This window comes from Rhinopithecus roxellana, chromosome 8, assembly GCF_007565055.1.
Source record: "Rhinopithecus roxellana isolate Shanxi Qingling chromosome 8, ASM756505v1, whole genome shotgun sequence".
Taxonomy (NCBI): domain Eukaryota; kingdom Metazoa; phylum Chordata; class Mammalia; order Primates; family Cercopithecidae; genus Rhinopithecus; species Rhinopithecus roxellana.
The window spans coordinates 52,597,999-52,617,894 of NC_044556.1; the positions used below are offsets into that span (position 1 = coordinate 52,597,999).

Sequence of the window (19,896 nt, forward strand, 5' to 3'; positions counted from 1 at the left end):
TTGTTTCGCATTGTAAAGTAATAGTTTCTAATCACAAATTAATATGCATAGTTACATTTAATTGTAAATCATACTGCTTTTTTTCTTGACCTTTTAACTTCTATCCAATGTTGTCTTATTTCTCTGATTTATTTTTTTAATGCAACTGGATTACGTTTGTGAGTAAATATTTCAGAAAGTACCTATGTGTGGTAAGCTTTCCGAATCATTGCATGCTTAATATTTATTTTGCTCTCTCATTTGAAGACTGCTTGAGCTGTATATATAAGTCTGTGTTTCCTTGGTGTAGGTTACTTGTAAGTATTCTGATTTTTATTTGACACGCAGACTCATTAAAAAGGTCTGAGCAGAGGAAAGACATGATCTGACTTAAGAGTTACAAGGATCATCCTAGTTGCTATGTTGAGAATATACTTTGGGGGTAGGAGCAGGGAAACCAGTTGGAGGCTATTGCAGAAATCCTAGCAAGAGATGGTAATGGCTTAGACCAGGGCAATAGCAGTAAAGGTGGTGAGAAGTCGGCAGATTTTGAATATATTATAAATACATTTTTTATTATTTTTAAATAATTTTACACAATAATTTAGATTTCCCAACAGATTGGAAGAATATAAGAAAATAAGAAGCTGGGCATGGTGGCAGACACCTGTAATCCCAGCTACTTGGGAAGCTGAAGCAGGAGAATTGCTTGAACCCAGGAGGCGGAGGTTGCAGTGAACTGAGTGGTTGCACCACTGCGCTCCGGCCTAGGCAACAGAGCAAGACTCAGTCTCAAAAAAAAAAAAAAAAGAAAATAGAAAATAAGAGTGATAAAGTAGAACATCAGGGTATTTGACCTGTTTAACTGGAAGTGTAGACTTGCCATCAACTAAAAATGCCAGAGAATTTGGATGCTGCAGGTTGGAGTAGATCCAGAGTTCATCTGGGGACATGTTGAGTTTGAGATATCCATTACCTTCTAAATGAAGATGTTGGGTACCCCCATAATTCATATTTTACATTTATAGTTTATTTCTCCAAAAAGGATGAAGAATTAAAACTATTAAACAACCTGAGTATATAGTACATCTAGCTTTATTTTTTCAAACCTTTAAGCCTCACTTTCACATAATTTGACAATAACTAATTTTTATTGTCAAATCTAAATCTTACAACTAATGTCCTCAGAAACAACTCTCTTTGGACATTCATTTAAGTATATATAATATCTAATTTAAATAATTACACTAGTCAGTATAAATGATGTGAATGAATTTGGGAACAAAAACGACTGTTGGTAAGCAACAAATTGCCAATGAAAGCATAAACACACAAGCAGTTAGAGAATAGTATTTAAGATGTGCATATTCATAAGGTCAGTAAGCTTCATAGCAAAGCTATAGTGATTTAGTTAATCCAGTGAGTATTAACTGGTCATCAATTTTAAAAGTTCCTAATGTGCTATAAGATTACCTGAAAAAGAGATTGCATTATATTATTTTCCAACTAACAGTGGTGAAAGTGATCATCTCTTCAAACTGTCATTAACTCTTGGTATTATTAAACTTGTTAATCCTTCACTTCGGTGGAAAGGTTTCATTTCTTTTTTTATTTCTTAAACCCAAAGCCTAGTGAGTCAGATGTAAGATCTCATTTTTAAATTTACATATCTTTAACTGTGGATGAAGGGCATTTTTCATATGCTCACGGGATATTTGTATTTGACTATTTTGTGCAAAATACATCTAAGATATATTCAAACTCATTATATTTGCAACATGAGCACAAAGTTTATTTACACAGTCAATATATTTAGTATTTATTGACTTTCATAGTAAATAGACATCTGTTGTTGTTTTGTTTAGGAATTATTTGGAACTTGTTGCAAAATCTATTCAAGATTGGATTACAAAAGAAGAAGCTATATATCAGGAATCTAAAATGAATGAGGAAATCATCAGGACCAGAGCTGAGCTGGAATTGAGATCTTCTGCTAATGCCAGACTTACTTCTGCTAGCAAAATCTTTTCCCTTAAAAAATCTAAAAGTAAGTAACCAGTTCAACTTACACGTAGAATAAAATTCAAGAACATTCTTCTATCTCTTAATTTAATCAAGACTGTGAATATTTCAGCATTAAAAAGAATTACTCAAAAAAGTTCCTGTGATTCTTCACTTTCTCTAGTAAATAGAGTAGCTGCATTCCAAATATGGGATTGTACCTGAGTGCAATAATAGAATATTTGTTTAGGGCCGGGCGCGGTGGCTCAAGCCTGTAATCCCAGCACTTTGGGAGGCCGAGACGGGCGGATCACGAGGTCAGGAGATCGAGACCATCCTGGCTAACACGGTGAAACCCCGTCTCTACTAAAAATACAAAAACTAGCTGGGCGAGGTGGCGGGCGCCTGTAGTCCCAGCTACTCGGGAGGCTGAGGCAGGAGAATGGCGTAAACCCGGGAGGCGGAGCTTGCAGTGAGCTGAGATCTGGCCACTGCACTCCAGTCCGGGTGACAGAGCGAGACTCCGCCTCAAAAAAAAAAAAAAAAAAAAAAAAAAGAATATTTGTTTATATTGACCCCACTTCTTGTCAAATCTGGAAGATTCCATCTGTTGTGCAGATCAAATGTTACATGTTAGAGAAATGCCAAATGCCTTTATTGGTAGGACTGGTAAATTAAGCTATCTAAGATTTGTTGACAACATAAAAGGTAAATTCAGAGTTAGTAGATATATATTTGAATAATTATAGAATCCAAAAGTGAGATTAAAACAAGATCTTTCTTAGAACAGGACACAGAAGGGTCCCAAGACTAACTGGGAGTAGAAATCTAAAGATAATGGGGAAAGAGATTTTTGGAGGCCTGTGGCCGTTACTTGACAGGATAGTGGATCAAAATATACTTTTGTTGATGATGATGTTGTTGTGGTGGTTATGTTGTGTTATTGTGGCCTTGAGGCTGTGGGCAGAAGGGGAAGACGGTGATAGAGTAAAATAGACTTTTAGAAAGATACTTGATAAAGAAGTGAAACAATGAGATAATTCATCTAGAAAATAATCATATTTCATTGTTTGTTCAAAGAAAATGGACTCCTTGTTAATAATATTCATTTATTATAGCCAAAGTGAGAGGGATTTCTCATAAAGAAGCAATGCTACATAACTTCCAAAATTTTGGCAACCTCTATCAATTACCAAAGGAGTTTGTATCTGGCATGATTTTAAAGTAAACCATATAAAACCAAGTTAATGATGAACCGTTTACCATATCGACCAAAATGGTTGTATAATCTATCAGTTCTGGGTCCTAATGGGGACCCAGAAGGAGAGCATTAAGTACCTAAAAAAAAGAAAAAGAAAAAGAAATAGATAGGACTACTTTTTTTATAAAATGGGTAGGGCTGCCCTCTAATACTCACGTCTAGGGCCACACCTGCATATTAGTAAGAAAAAAATGTGAGTTTACTGCCTTTTCTTTATAACACTACTGAAAAGACCAAAAGCCTGTGAAAATCTAGATAATGGTTAATTTGGTATTGGATGTACCTGTTAGATATTGCATTCAATTTCAGGTCTCTCAAGTACAGAAAAATATAAGTCTTCAAAATAGGATGACTACAATGGCAAGAGAAGGGCTTCAATATGGATGGTAACGTTAGATTTGTTCTGTGTAGTCTTAAAGTGGTAAACTAGGATTATTAGGTGAAAGCTTTAGAGAGAGAGAGACCGCAGTTCAATAAAAGCTGCAACGTATCAACACACTGAGAATGGAATGAACTGTCTCCAGAAACTGAGCTCCCCATCACTGATGTGGCTCAGTCCCATTTCAAATGTTCATTCTAGAGATGGCAAGAAAAAAATCAAAGATAAATAAATGAGAAGTTGAACTTGAAAGCCTTTGAGATCTCATCTAACCCAGACATTTTGTCCTTCTATGATATCTTATTTAAGAGTTACTAAGAAGTTTAATTTTGTCTAATTATAGGTAACAAAGGAATCAGCAAAACAGAGATATCAGATCAAGAAAAAGAAAAAGAGAAGGAAGAGATTCCTTTCATTTTAGAAGGCTCTCTCAAGGTAATCCAGCTTACATAAAGTTTAAAAACAGGCAAAACTGAACTAAAGTATTACAGAACAGGATAGTGGCTGCCTCTGGGGCAGTAGTGATTGGCAAGAAGCATGAGGATGGCTTCCTGGAAGCTGGAGACCATCCCTTTTTGACCTGCTGGTACTTACAGGAGTGTTTGATTTCTGCTATTTGTGCGTTTTTGTGTGTATGTTATAGCTTATTTTTAAACAGTTTTTGAAAAACTCTGTTATTTTTTTCCCATTATGGTTTCAGGGCTTTTATGTTATTGATTCTACTGGGTTGATTCCACTTTGAGATATACATATATATTTTTTTGCTTTCTCTTAGAATATTTTTATAGTTTTTTTATATTTAGATATCTATCTAAAATGTATTTTTATATAGTATAATGTAAAGGTCTTACTTTTTCTTTGTCCAGATAGGCTATGTTACTATACTTTTTAATTAAATATAACATTAATTCTCCCCACGGAATTTGGGTGTCGATTAGATCGCATATTAGGCACCCATTTATTCTTTGAATTCAATTTTGAATGTTGTATTCTGTTTCAGTCACCTACTTAATTATTCCTATGCATGTACCATACTATTTTAATTATGATAGCTTTGTTGCAGGCTTTAATACTGGGTAAGCAAGAGCCAACTTCCCCACCCCTATGAGAATTCAATAAACATTTAAACAAAGTTGATTAATTTTGTTTTTTTTTTTTATTATTATACTTTAAGTTCTAGGGTACATGTGCATAACGTGCAGGTTTGTTACATATGTATACTTGTGCCATGTTGGTGTGCTGCACCCATCAACTCGTCAGCACCCATCAATTCATCATTTATATCATATATAACTCCCCAATGCAATCCCTCCCCCCTCCCCCCTCCCCATGATAGGCCCCAGTGTGTGATCTTCCCCTTCCCGAGTCCAAGTGATCTCATTGTTCAGTTCCCACCTATGAGTGAGAACATGCAGTGTTTGGTTTTCTCTTCTTGTGATAGTTTGCTAAGAATGATGGTTTCCAGCTGCATCCACGTCCCTACAAAGGACGCAAACTCATCCTTTTTTATGGCTGCATAGTATTCCATGGTGTATATGTGCCACATTTTCTTAATCCAGTCTGTCACAGATGGACATTTGGGTTGATTCCAAGTCTTTGCTATTGTGAATAGTGCCGCAATAAACATACATGTGCATGTGTCTTTGTAGTAGAATAATTTATAATCCTTTGGGTATATACCCAGTAGTGGGATGGCTGGGTCATATGGTACATCTAGTTCTAGATCCTTGAGGAATTGCCATACTGTTTTCCATAATGGTTGAACTAGTTTACAATCCCACCAGCAGTGTAAAAGTGTTCCTATTTCTCCACATCCTCTCCAACAACTGTTGTTTCCTGATTTTTTAATGATTGCCATTCTAACTGGTGTGAGATGGTATCTCATTGTGGTTTTGATTTGCATTTCTCTGATGGCGAGTGATGATGAGCATTTTTTCATGTGTCTGTTGGCTGTATGAATGTCTTCTTTTGAGAAATGTCTGTTCATATCCTTTCCCCACTTTTTGATGGGGTTGTTTGTTTTTTTCTTGTATATTTGTTTGAGTTCTTTGCAGATTCTGGATATTAGCCCTTTGTCAGATGAGTAGATTGCAAAAATTTTCTCCCATTCTGTAGGTTGCCTGTTCACTCTGATGGTAGTTTCTTTTGCTGTGCAGAAGGTCTTTAGTTTAATCATATCCCATTTGCAATTTTGGCTTTTGCTGCCATTGCTTTTGGTGTTTTAGACATGAAGTCCTTGCCCATGCCTATGTCCTGAATGGTACTACCTAGATTTTCTTCTAGGGTTTTTATGGTATTAGGTCTAACATTTAAGTCTCTAATCCATCTTGAATTAATCTTCATACAAGGAGTAAGGAAAGGATCCAGTTTCAGCTTTCTACTTATGGCTAGCCAATTTTCCCAGCACCATTTATTAAATAGGGAATCCGTTCCCCATTTCTTGTTTCTCTCAGGTTTGTCAAAGATCAGATGGCTGTAGATGTGTGGTATTATTTCTTAGGACTCTGTTCTGTTCCATTGGACTATAGCTCTGTTTTGGTACCAGTACCATGCTGTTTTGGTTACTGTAGCCTTGTAGTATAGTTTGAAGTCAGGTAGCGTGACGCCTCCAGCTTTGTCCTTTTGACTTAGGATTGTCTTGGCAATGCGGGCTCTTTTTTGGTTCCATATGAACTTTAAAGCAGTTTTTTCCAATTCTGTGAAGAAACTCATTGGTAGCTTGATGGGGATGGCATTGAATCTATAAATAACCTTGGGCAGTATGGCCATTTTCACGATATTGATTCTTCCTATCCATGAGCATGGTATGTTCTTCCATTTGTTTGTGTCCTCTTTGATTTCACTGAGCAGTGATTTGTAGTTCTCCTTAAAGAGGTCCTTTACATCCCTTGTAAGTTGGATTCCTAGGTATTTTATTCTCTTTGAAGCAATTGTGAATGGAAGTTCACTCCTGATTTGGCTCTCTGCTTGTCTGTTACTGGTGTATAAGAATGCTTGTGATTTTTGCACATTAATTTTGTATCCTGAGACTTTGCTGAAGTTGCTTATCAGCTTAAGGAGATTTTGGGCTGAGACGATGGGGTTTTCTAAATATACAATCATGTCATCTGCAAACAGGGACAATTTGACTTCTTCTTTTCCTGACTGAATACCCTTGATTTCTTTCTCTTGCCTGATTGCCCTAGCCAGAACTTCCAACACTACGTTGAATAGGAGTGGTGAGAGAGGGCATCCCTGTCTTGTGCCAGTTTTCAAAGGGAATTTTTCCAGTTTTTGCCCATTCAGTATTTTTCCAATATTTGCCCAGATATTAGCTGTGGGTTTGTCATAAATAGCTCTTATTATTTTGAGGTACGTTCCATCAATACCGAATTTATTGAGCGTTTTTAGCATGAAGGGCTGTTGAATTTTGTCAAAAGCCTTTTCTGCATCTATTGAGATAATCATGTGGTTCTTGACTTTGGTTCTGTTTATATGCTGGATTATGTTTATTGATTTGCGAATGTTGAACCAGCCTTGCACCCCAGGGATGAAGCCCACTTGATCATGGTGGATAAGCTTTTTGATGTGCTGCTGAATCCGGTTTCCCAGTATTTTATTGAGGATTTTTGCGTCGATGTTCATCAGGGATATTGGTCTAAAATTCTCTTTTTTTGTTGTGTCTCTGCCAGGCTTTGGTATCAGGATGATGTTGGCCTCATAAAATGAGTTAGGGAGGATTCCCTCTTTTTCTATTGATTGGAATAGTTTCAGAAGGAATGGTACCAGCTCCTCCTTGTACCTCTGGTAGAATTCAGCTGTGAATCCATCTGGTCCTGGACTTTTTTTGGTGGGTAGGCTATTAATTGTTGCCTCAATTTCAGAGCCTGCTATTGGTCTATTCAGGGATTCAACTTCTTCCTGGTTTAGTCTTGGGAGAGTGTACGTGTCCAGGAAATTATCCATTTCTTCTAGATTTTCTAGTTGATTTGCGTAGAGGTGTTTATAGTATTCTCTGATGGTAGTTTGTATTTCTGTGGGGTCGGTGGTGATATCCCCTTTATCATTTTTTATTGCATCTATTTGATTCCTCTCTCTTTTCTTCTTTATTAGTCTTGCTAGCGGTCTGTCAATTTTGTTGATCTTTTCAGAAAACCAACTCCTGGATTCATTGATTTTTTGGAGGGTTTTTTGTGTCTCTTTCTCCTTCAATTCTGCTCTGATCTTAGTTATTTCTTGCCTTCTGCTAGCTTTTGAATGTGTTTGCTCTTGCCTCTCTAGTTCTTTTAATTGTGATGTTAGAGTGTCAATTTTAGATCTTTCCTGCTTTCTCTTGTGGGCATTTAGTGCTATAAATTTCCCTCTACACACTGCTTTAAATGTGTCCCAGAGATTCTGGTATGTTGTATCTTTGTTCTCATTGGTTTCAAAGAACATCTTTATTTCTGCCTTCATTTCATTATGTACCCAGTAGTCATTCAGGAGCAGGTTGTTCAGTTTCCATGTAGTTGAGCGGTTTTGATTGAGTTTCTTAGTCCTGAGTTCTAGTTTGATTGCACTGTGGTCTGAGAGACAGTTTGTTATAATTTCTGTTCTTTTACATTTGCTGAGGAGTGCTTTACTTCCAATTATGTGGTCAATTTTGGAATAAGTGCGATGTGGTGCTGAGAAGAATGTATATTCTGTTGATTTGGGGTGGAGAGTTCTATAGATGTCTATTAGGTCCGCTTGGTGCCGAGATGAGTTCAATTCCTGGATATCCTTGTTAACTTTCTGTCTCGTTGATCTGTCTAATGCTGACAGTGGAGTGTTGAAGTCTCCCATTATTATTGTATGGGAGTCTAAGTCTCTTTGTAAGTCTCTAAGGACTTGCTTTATGAATCTGGGTGCTCCTGTATTGGGTGCATATATATTTAGGATAGTTAGCTCTTCCTGTTGAATTGATCCCTTTACCATTATGTAATGGCCTTCTTTGTCTCTTTTGATCTTTGATGGTTTAAAGTCTGTTTTGTCAGAGACTAGGATTGCAACCCCTGCTTTTTTTTGTTCTCCATTTGCTTGGTAGATCTTCCTCCATCCCTTTATTTTGAGCCTATATATGTCTCTGCATGTGAGATGGGTCTCCTGAATACAGCAGACTGATGGGTCTTGACTCTTTATCCAGTTTGCCAATCTGTGTCTTTTAATTGGAGCATTTAGTTCATTAACATCTAAGGTTAATATTGTTATGTGTGAACTTGATCCTGCCATTATGATATTAACTGGTTATTTTGCTCGTTAGTTGATGCAGTTTCTTCCTAGCCTCGATGGTCTTTACATTTTGGCATGTTTTTGCAATGGCTGGTACCGGTTGTTCCTTTCCATGTTTAGGGCTTCCTTCAGGGTCTCTTGTAAGGCTGGCCTGGTGGTGACAACATCTCTAAGCATTTGCTTATCTGTAAAGGATTTTATTTCTCCCTCACTTATGAAACTTAGTTTGGCTGGATATGAAATTCTGGGTAGAAAATTCTTTTCTTTAAGAACGTTGAATATTGGTCCCCACTCTCTTCTGGCTTGTAGAGTTTCTGCCGAGAGATCTGCTGTTAGTCTGATGGGCTTCCCTTTGTGGGTAACCCGACCTTTCTCTCTGGCTGCCCTAAGATTTTTTCCTTCATTTCAACTTCGGTGAATCTGGCAATTATGTGTCTTGGAGTTGCTCTTCTGGAGGAGTATCTTTGTGGCGTTCTCTGTATTTCCTGAATCTGAATGTTGGCCTGCCCTACTAGGTTGGGGAAGTTCTCCTGGATGATATCCTGAAGAGTGTTTTCCAACTTGGTTCCATTCTCCCCCTCACTTTCAGGCACCCCAATCAGATGTAGATTTGGTCTTTTTACATAATCCCATACTTCTTGCAGGCTTTGTTCATTTCTTTTTCTTCTTTTTTCTTTTGGTTTCTCTTCTCGCTTCATTTCATTCATTTGATCCTCAATCGCTGATACTCTTTCTTCCAGTTGATCGAGTCGGTTACTGAAGCTTGTGCATTTGTCACGTATTTCTCGTGTCATGGTTTTCATCTCTGTCATTTCGTTTATGACCTTCTCTGCATTAATTATTCTAGCTGTCAATTCTTCCACTCTTTTTTCAAGATTTTTAGTTTCTTTGCCCTGGGTACGTAATTCCTCCTTTAGCTCTGAGAAGTGTGATGGACTGAAGCCTTCTTCTCTCATCTCGTCAAAGTCAATCTCTGACCAGCTTCGATCCGTTGCTGGCGATGGGCTGCGCTCTTTTGCAGGAGGAGATGCGCTCTTATTTTTTGAATTTCCAGCTTTTCTGCCCTGTTTTTTCCCCATCTTTGTGGTTTTATCTGTCTCTGGTCTTTGATGATGGTGACGTACTGATGGGGTTTTGGTATAGGTGTCCTTCCTGTTTGATAGTTTTCCTTCTGACAGTCAGGACCCTCAGCTATAGGTCTGTTGGAGATTGCTTGAGGTCCACTCCAGACCCTGTTTGCCTGGGTATCAGCAGCAGAGGTTGCAGAAGATAGAATATTGCTGAACAGCGAGTGTACCTGTCTGATTCTTACTTTGGAAGCTTCCTCTCAGGGGTGTACTCCACCCTGTGAGGTGTGGGGTGTCAGACTGCCCCTAGTGGGGGATGTCTCCCAGTTAGGCTACTCAGGGGTCAGGGACCCACTTGAGCAGGCAGTCTGTCCGTTCTCAGATCTCAACCTCCATGTTGGGAGATCCACTGCTCTCTTCAAAGCTGTCAGACAGAGTCGTTCGCGTCTGCTCAGGCCTCTGCTGCTTCCCCTGTTGTTTTTTTTAGCTGAGCCCTGCCCCCAGAGGTGGAGTCTATAGAGACAGGCAGGTTTCCTTGAGCTGCTGTGAGCTCCACCCAGTTCGAGCTTCCCAGCGGCTTTGTTTACCTACTTAAGCCTCAGCAATGGCGGGCACCCCTCCCCCAGCCTCGCTGCTGCCTTGCGGTTAGATCGCCGCAGACTGCTGTGTTAACAATGAGGGATGCTCTGTGGGCGTGGGACCCTCCCGGCCAGGTAAGGGATATATTCTTCTGGTGTGCCCGTTTGCTTAAAGCACGGTATTGGGGTGGGAGTTACCCGATTTTCCTGGTGTTGTGTGTCTCAGTTCCCCTGGCTAGGAAAAGGGATTCCCTTCCCCCTTGTGCTTCCCAGGTGAGGCGATGCCTCGCCCTGCTTCAGCTCTCGCTGGTCAGGCTGCAGCAGCTGACCAGCACCGATTGTCCGGCACTCCCTAGTGAGATGACCCCAGTACCTCAGTTGAAAATGCAGAAATCACCAGTCTTCTGTGTCGCTGGCGCTGGGAGTTGGAGACTGGAGCTGTTCCTATTTGGCCATCTTGCTCCGCCCCCCCAACGTTGATTAATTTTGATGAGCCTCTGGTTTCTGGATATTAATAGCAAAGAAAATTACATGCCATACCATCAACTTTATTGTTAATTACTGCCAAATTTTATTAATTTTTAAACTCTCTATCTGTTTTGAGACTAATATATGTTAGTTTTCCTCTTTTGTTGATATATTGAATTATAGAGATTGATTTAACAACACAAGTTGCATTTGCATTTCTATAAAAAAAACTCATTCATGGTTTCCTTAAGTTTAGTTCTTATCCCACATAACTACATATATCATAATTGCCTAAGGGTGTCTGGTGGGAGGAGGGACTTAGTAAAATTCACATTTCTTTACTCCATCCTAACTGCATCTTTGAGAGTAGAACCTAGTAATTTTAATTTTAGTAATCTCCTGGGAACGTCTTTATGTACATGATAGATAAAAATTACAGTACTATATGTTCATGGTATATTGTTATTTCCATAAAAAACTGGGTTTGATTTGATAGCATTTTATTTGGAATTTTTATATCCATGGTGAATGAAATTGGTCTATAGACCTTTGTGTTGTTATTAACAAGCATTGGTATTAAGGTTATGTTGGCTTTTAAAAACTTATTTTTGTTACTTATTTTTTAAATGAGAAAAAATGGTATATATTTCTGGTGTACAACATAATGTTTTGAATTACGTACATATTATATAATGGCTAAATCAAGCTAATTAACATATGCATTACCTCACATAGTTATTATTTTTATGTGGCAAGAATACTTAAAATCTAATTTCTTAGCAATTTTCAAGTATACATTTCATTGTTATTAACTATAGTCATCATGTTGTACAATAGATCTCTTGAATTTATTCCTTCTGTCTAATTGAAATTTCACAACCTTTGACCAACGTCTTTCCGATCCCCTTTCCTGCAGCCTCTGGTAACCACCATTCTACTCTCTGTTTCTGTGAGTTCAACTCTTTTAGAGTCCACATATATATTATAACACTATATTAATTACACTGTATATCATATATTATGTATTATGTATTTTGTGTATATATGCATACATAATACATAATGTAGTATGTACATAATGTAATATATGTATACATAGTATTATAGAATATATACATAAAATAGTACTCCATTGTGTGTGTGTATCTCACATTTTCTTTATTCATTTATTTGTTGATGGATGCTTAGGTTGATTCTATATCTAGGCTATTGTAAATAATGCTGCAATAAACATGAGTATGCAGATACCTTCTCAAGATATTGATTTCAAATCCTTTAGATATATATCCGGAAGTGGGATTGCTGGATTATATGGTAGTTCTAATTCTAATTTTTGAGGAGCCGCCATACTGCTTTCAATAGTGGCTGTAGTAATTTATATTCCCATCATCAGTGTACCATGGTTCTCTTTTCTCCACATCCTCCCCAACATTTATTATCTTGTCTTTTTTCTCATAGCCATTCTGTCAGGTGTGAGATGATATCGCATCATGAGTTTAATTTGTTTAATTTGCATTTTCCTGCTGATTAGTTATGCTGGGCTTTTTTTTCCTGAACCTGTGGGACGTTTGTAAGCCTTCTTTTGAGAATGTCTGCTTGGGTCCTTTGCTCATTTTTTAATTGGGTTATTTGTTTTCTTGCTACTGAGTTGAGTACTTTAGGTATATTTTTAGATATTAACTTCTTATCGGTTGCAGGTTTTCAAGTATTATGTCATATTCCATAGGTTGTTTCTTCACTTTGTTGATTGTTTCTTTGTTGTGCGAAGGTTTTAGTGTAATGTGATGCCATTTGTCTATTTTTGCTTTTGTTGCCTGTGCTTTTGAGGTCATATTCAAAACATCATTGCCCAGAACAATGTGATGGAGATTTCTCTTGTGTTTTCTTCTAGTAGTTTCATAATTTCAGGACATACATTTACATCTTTAATCCATTTTGTGTTGTTTTTTGTGCATGTACATTAGATAAGAGTGTAATTTCATTCTTTTGCATGTGGATACCTAGTTTTCCCAACACCATTTATTGAAAAACTTGGTCTTCCTCAATTTTGTGTTCTTGGCATCTGTGCTGAATATGAATTGACTGTACATGTGTGCATTTACTTATGGGCCCTCTATTGTATTCCATTGGTCTGTGTGTTTATGCCAGTACCATGATGTCTTGATTACCATAGCTTTATAGCTAGCCATTTTGAAATCAGGTAGTATGATACTGTTACCAGTGGTGAATCCATATGGGTCTGCAGCAACCTCAATTCTTGCCTCCTCAGAAGAAAAAATTCAACTGAGGAGCATAAGGCAGAAGGAGAGTCTGAGACAAGTTTTAGAGCAGAAGTGAAAGATTATTAAAAAGCTTTAGAGCAGGAGTGAAACGAAATAAAGTACACTTGGAAGAGGGCTGAGCAGGTGACTTGAGAGATCAAGTGCATAGTTTGACCTTTTGACTTGGTGTTTTAAATGTTGGCATACTTCCAGGGTCTTGCATTACTTCTCCCATGATTCTTCCCTTGGGGTGGGCTGTCCACATGTGCAGTGGCCTGCTAGCATTTGGAAGGGGAGCAGACATAGTATGGTTTCTGGAGTTGTATGCATGCTCACTTGAGGCGTTCTTCCCTTACCAGTCTAGCATTCCTAGAAGAAGTTCATATACCACTTAAACTCCACTATTTTGCCTCTTAATGCACATTTTTGAGCCCACTCACCCAACTCCTGAGGTCTCGCTGGGAAGCTACTGATCACCAGTTTCAGGTGTTTTCCATCTATTGGGTGACGCCCCTTCCCTGGCACCAGCTGTGACCAATTATTATTTTAGAGAGACAGTTAACAACTGCCTGGCCATCACCTGATGGTCATCTGGCATTCCTGCTGTGTGTGATGGGCAGCAGCCCTCATCTGCCCTGATCATGCCTGACTAGCTACCTACTATAACAATATCTCCAGCATTTTTAATTTTGCTCAAGATTGTGTTGGCAATTAGGAGTCTTTGGTAATTCCCTACAAGTTTTAGGATTTTTTTCTATTTATATGAAAAGATGACATTGGAATTTTGATAGGGATTGTATTGAATCTGTAGATCACTTTGGGTAGCATGGACGTTTTTATTGTGTTGAGATACATTTCCTCTTTATCTACCACATTTCCTCTTTATCTACTTTGTTGGGAGTTTTTATTATGAAAGGATGTTTGAGTTTGTCATATGTTTTTTCCACATCTATTGTGATGACTATATGATTTTTATCCTTCATTCTGTAATATGGCGTGTCACATATATTGACTTGAATATGTTGAATCATCTTTGCCTCCCAGGAATAAATCACACTTAATCATGAGGAATGAGCCTTTCAAATGTGCTGTTGAATTCAGTTTACTAGAATTTTTTGGAGGATTTTTGCATCTAACATCACCAGGGACAATGGCCTGTCGTTTTATTTTCTAGCAATGTCCTTGTCTAGCTTTGGTATCAGGGTAATGTTGGCCTCATAAAATGAGTTTGGAAGTATTCTCTTCTCTTCAATTTTTTTCATAGGGTGAGAAGAATTTGTATTAGTTCTTTAAATGTTTGAGATAATTCATTAGTAAAGCCATCAGGTCCTGGGCTTTTCATGATGGGAGACATTTTATTATGGATTCAGTCTCTTCATTGTTATTTGTCTGTTCAGTTTTATATTTCTTCATGACTCAATCTTGGTAAGTTGTATGCTTCTAGGAATTTATTCATTCCATCTAGGTTATCAATTTGTTAGTATGTAATTATTCATAGTACTCTCTGTGATCCTTTTATATTTTATTTTTTATTTTTTATTTTTATATATGTATTTTTTTGAGATGGAGTCTCGCTCTGTCGCCCAGGCTGGAGTGCAGTGGTGCGATCTCGGCTCACTGCAACCTCTGCCTCCCGGGTTTAAGCGATTCTTCTGCCTCAGCCTCCTGAGTAGCTGGGACTACAGGCATGCACCACCATGCCTGACTAATTTTTGTATTTTTAATAGAGAGGGGGTTTTACCATATTGCCTAGTTTGGTCTCGAACTCCTGACCTCGTGATCCACCTACTTCAGCCTCCCAAAGTGCTGGGATTATAGGCGTGAGCCACTGCGCCTGGCTGATCGTTTGCATTTCTGTGGTACCGTTTGTAATGTCTCCTCTTTTATTCCTAATTGTATTTATTTGAGTCCTCTCTCTTTTTTTTAGTTTAGCTAAAAGTTTATTCATGTTTATTTTTTTGAAAAACAAATTTAGTTTCATTAATTTTTTAACAGAAAGTTGAATTGTTTTATTTATCTTTTCTGGGTTTGAAGGCTTGAGCCTGAAGCCTGGGTCTGCTGAGGTGGGCCTGGAGCTTGGGTCTGTTCTGACAAGCCCAGATCCTGAATGCACAGCAGCCAGCCTGTCACCAGAGTCCACCGGGGTAAACCTGTTGACTGGGTTCAACCTCCAGGCTGAGGTGGGCCTAGAGCCTGGGTCCTTGAGTGCTGACCTGACACTGGAGCAGACCTTGAGCCTGAGTCTGCAGGAACTGGCCAGAGACTTGGATGGGCCTACAAACAGGTCCACAAGGATGGGCATGGAGCCTGAGTCCATGGAGGCAAGCCTGGGTCCACTGGAGACTGGGGCTTTGGGCACCAGCCTGGAGCATGGGGCCGACTTGGTGCCAAGCCATGAGGACAGGCCTGGGTCCTAGAACCATATGGCCAGCCTGCAACCTGACTCTGCAGGGGTGACCCTAGAACCGAGGTTCACAGGAACCAGCCCAGTGCTTGGGTCTGTTGGGATGGACCTGGAACCTCAGTCTGCTAGAGCAGGCCTAGCAGGACCTCATGTCTACTGGAACATGAGGCCTCAGGGGCTGGTCTGAAACCTGGTGCCACAGGGCATGACCTGGCACTAAGCAAGTCTGGAGTCTGTGTTCACAGGGTCGGCCTGGAGGCTGAGTTTTTGGATACTAACAGGTGCCGGGGGTTCCTGGAGGATAGGTTTTGCACTCACCAGTCTGGAGTCTGGGGCTGCAGAGTTTTGCCTGGTTTTAAGGCAGACTGGGTCCTGAGTCAGCAGTAGCCAGTCTGGAACTAGAGAGCATAGGTGCTGGCCTGGCAATGACGAGGGCCTGGAAGCTGGATGTGCATGAGCCAGCCTGAAGTCTGGGATCTGAGAACTGTCCTAGCATCGGGAAGGACCTTGAGGCTGAGTCTACCGGAGCAGGCCTGAAGCCTGGAGCCACGGGGAACCAGCTTGGTGCTAGAGGCAGCCTGGATTATGGGACCACTGAGGTGGGCCTGACAGTGAGGTGGGCCTAGAGCCTGAGTCTGCAGGGGCTGGCCTGGCATTGGGGCAGGCGTGGAGGGGTGATCTCCAGATACCAGCCTGTGTCTTCTTAATTCCAAGCTACATTAAGATGCTATACTCTCTCACCTGGGTTTCCTGGCTCTTGTGAAGGTATTTTCATGTGTGGGTAGTTGCTAAAATCCGTGTTTCTGTGAGGGATGAGTTCTGGAAAGTCCTATTCCACCATCTTGCTGATGTCGCTCTGTGTTGACTTTAAAAAGAATTGAGGAAGTGCAGGTGTAGACAAGATCAATGTTGAAAAAAATCACTGGCATTCCTATTCACCAGCAATAACCGATTAGAAAACATAACAAATAATAAATTTTATTCACAAGAGCAACAAAAACTATATTTTAAGTGTGTTTCTTGTAAACAAGGACTACAAACCAGATGTTTAAAAGTCTTGTCTGATGAACACTGACGTTTAGCAGGAAAGTAGACTCCATTTATATCTATTCTGATTAATGACATGTTTGGGATTTATTCAGCTAACCTATTTTGTATTTTATATATTCTCTATGATCCTTTCTTTTCCTCCTTTCTTGCTTTCTTTGTATTAAGTTTGTTTTCCTCTTTTCATTTTGCAATCACTTTGATAATAGGGAACTTTGATTTTCACTCTAAATAAGTGAAATGTTATCCCCTCCAACACAAAAAAAGAATTCTATTTTTCTTTTTACTAAAAATTGTACTCAATTATTTGTCAGTAAAATAGTTGTATAAATTTCTTTTCTCTCTCATTGCATAAGTACCTACATGGATGTCCTTGATTTTGCCTCTTGGCCCTAAAATATTGACTCTCTGGCCCTTTATAGGAAAAGTTTAATGTGTATGCACTTTTTCTTCCTACTAGTAATTGCTCTGGAAATTTAACTTGTTATATCATTTCAATTTAACTTAATTTCAGTATAGTTTAATGAAATCTAAACTTAACAAAATATTTTTTTCTTTCAGAACAATTCCAGGAACTATTAAAATGATTTAAACTGATGCTTAAGTTTTATCTTGATTTTTTTTGTCTTTCTACAAATTAAACATTATCATTGTAATGGTTTCATTTATTTATTTATTTATTTATTTATTATTATTACTTTTTGTTTTAGGAACAGGGTCTGGCTCTGTCACCCAGACTGGAGTGCAGTGGCATGATCATAGCTCACTGCAGCCTCAAATTCCTGGGCTCAAATGATCCTCTTGCCTCAGCCTGCCAAGTAGCTAGGACTATAGCAGTGTGCCACCATGCCCAGCTAAGTTTTTAATTTTTTGTAGAGATGGAGTCTCACTATGTTGCCCAGGCTGGTCTCGAACTCCTGGGCTCAAGCAAACCTCCTCCAGGGCCTCTCAAAGTGCTGGAATTACAAGTGTGAACCACCGTGCCTGACCTCATTGTAATTGTTTTACATAGTCAATGTTGTTTTAGCTTTATCTCCATGCTTGCCATTTGTTTCCTTGGGCATTTCTTCTTTATGTTTCAGGAGTCTTTGCTCTAGAAGTTCTTTTACTGGGGGTTTGTTGCTATGAACTGTTTTTCTCACAATACTTCTGACAGTAAATTTTTGGGTGTTTTTTCGCCACACCAACTGAATCTGCAACTTTCCAGACACCAGCTGGGTGTTCTACAATTAAATTCCATTCTGATACGAACTACCCAAAGTTAGCACAGACCTCGTAGATTAACTCACTCCCACAAGACTGCTTCCTCTTCAGATGCCAATCGCAAGTAACAATTTTTGGGTGCCCAGGGTACACATACTTCTGTCTGACTTGGCTACTCATTTGGAGGTTTCCACAATCACCTCCTGGGGTTCAATAACTAGCTAGAAAGCTTATGTCTCATAAGACTCAGGAAAACACTGTACTTACTATTCTGGTTTATTATAAAGGATACAAATGAACAGCCAGATAAAGTGGTACATACAGCAAGATCCAGAAGAGTCCCAAGCACAAGAGCTTCTGTCCCCATGCGAAGTAGAGTGTGTCATTCTCCCAGAGCATGGATGCATTCACCAACTTAGTTCAGAAGCTCTCCAAACCCTGTCGTTTAGAGGTTTTTATGTTTTCATCATGTAGGCGTGATAGATTATTAACTCAATCTCTGGCTCCTCCTCCCTCCTGAGGGGTTTGAGGATGAGGCTGAAAGTCCCAAACTTCTAATCAAGGTTTGGTCTTTCTGGACAGCCCATGTCCTATCCTGAAGAACATGACAAGAGTTGCCTCATTAGAGCAAAAGATGCTCCTATCACTTATGAAATTCCAAGGGACTTAGGGGCTCTGTGCCAGGAGCCAGGAAAGATGACCAAATATCTGTTTCTTATCATACCCCAATATCACAGTTGCTATTAAACTCAGTTTTTACTTATCTGAAAAATGACTTTATTTTGCCCTTACTCATTAAACATAGTTTTCATTTATAAAATTCTTGGTTGGCTTTTTTATTTCCTCTTATCACACTTGTATTAGTCTGTTCTCACATTTTTATAAAGAACTAGCTAAGACTGGGTAATTTTTTAAGAAAAGAGATATAATTGGCTCATGGTTCTGCAGGCTCCACAGGAAACATGCCTGGAGAGGCCTCAGGAAACTTACAATCCTGGCTGAAGGGGAAGGGGAAGCAGGCACATCCTACATGAGTGGAGCAGGAGGAAGAGAATGAAGGGGGAGGTGCTACACACTTTTAAACAACCAGATCTCCTGAGAGCTCACTCACTATCACAAGAACAGCAAGGAGGAAATCTGCCCCCATGATCCAATCACCTCCCACCAGGCTCCTCCTCCAACACTGGGGATTATAATTCGACATGAGATTTGAGCAGGAACACAAATCCAAACCATAACAACTCTGAAGATATTTTTCCACATTTTCCTTGCTGACACATTGTGGGTGTTAACAAGTTGACTGTCCATCTAATTTGTCATTCTTTCATAGACAGGTTTTTTTTTTTTTTTTTTTTTTTGACAGAGTCTTGCTCTGTTGCCCAGGTTGGAGTGCAGTGGCACCATCTCGGCTCACTGCAAGCTCTGCCTCCGGGTTCAAGCGATTCTCCTGCCTCAGCCTCCTGAGTAGCTGGGATTACAGATGCCCACCACCACACTCAGCTAATTTTTGTATTGTTAGTAGAGATGGGGTTTCACCATGTTGGCCAGGCTGGTCTCAAACTCCTGATCTTGTGATCTGCCTGCCTTGGCCTCCCAAAGTGAACAGTTTATCTTTTCTCTCTAGCTGCTTTGAAAACATTCAGTGGTGTGCTGGTAAATGCTTAAGCAGTAGCATTCTAGGAAAACAAAACTATACATATATGTACATAAGTTATAAATTTCTGATATAGAGTATATATAGTACAAAATTCACATGTAATGATAAAGCATATAATATTATTTATGTAAATTCCATATAGCGACCCATAAATTCCAAATAGCATTTTGATTTCTACAAATTGATTTTTGCTAAACTGTTGTATCCTTAGCCAAGCTATGGTTACAATTGATAAACACATTTAGTTCTAATATGAATGCTGATATTTTTATTTATGTTAACAAGTAAGACAAAAGTGAAACAAAGAAAAGATATGTCTCACTCATTTGTCAATAACATTAGCAACTTTTTTGCTGAGTCAA

At 39.0% G+C, this 19,896-nt stretch overlaps 1 protein-coding gene across 1 annotated transcript in view; it reads left to right on the forward strand.

Annotated features, from left to right (window-relative positions):
- Positions 1-19,896, forward strand: part of SPAG17 (sperm associated antigen 17) — a 258,327-nt gene that overhangs the window by 133,960 nt on the left and 104,471 nt on the right. The window contains exons 19-20 of the mRNA XM_030935882.1: positions 1,845-2,026; positions 3,964-4,055. Coding sequence (XP_030791742.1) covers positions 1,845-2,026; positions 3,964-4,055 — 274 coding nt within the window. The remainder of the gene's footprint in view (positions 1-1,844; positions 2,027-3,963; positions 4,056-19,896) is intronic.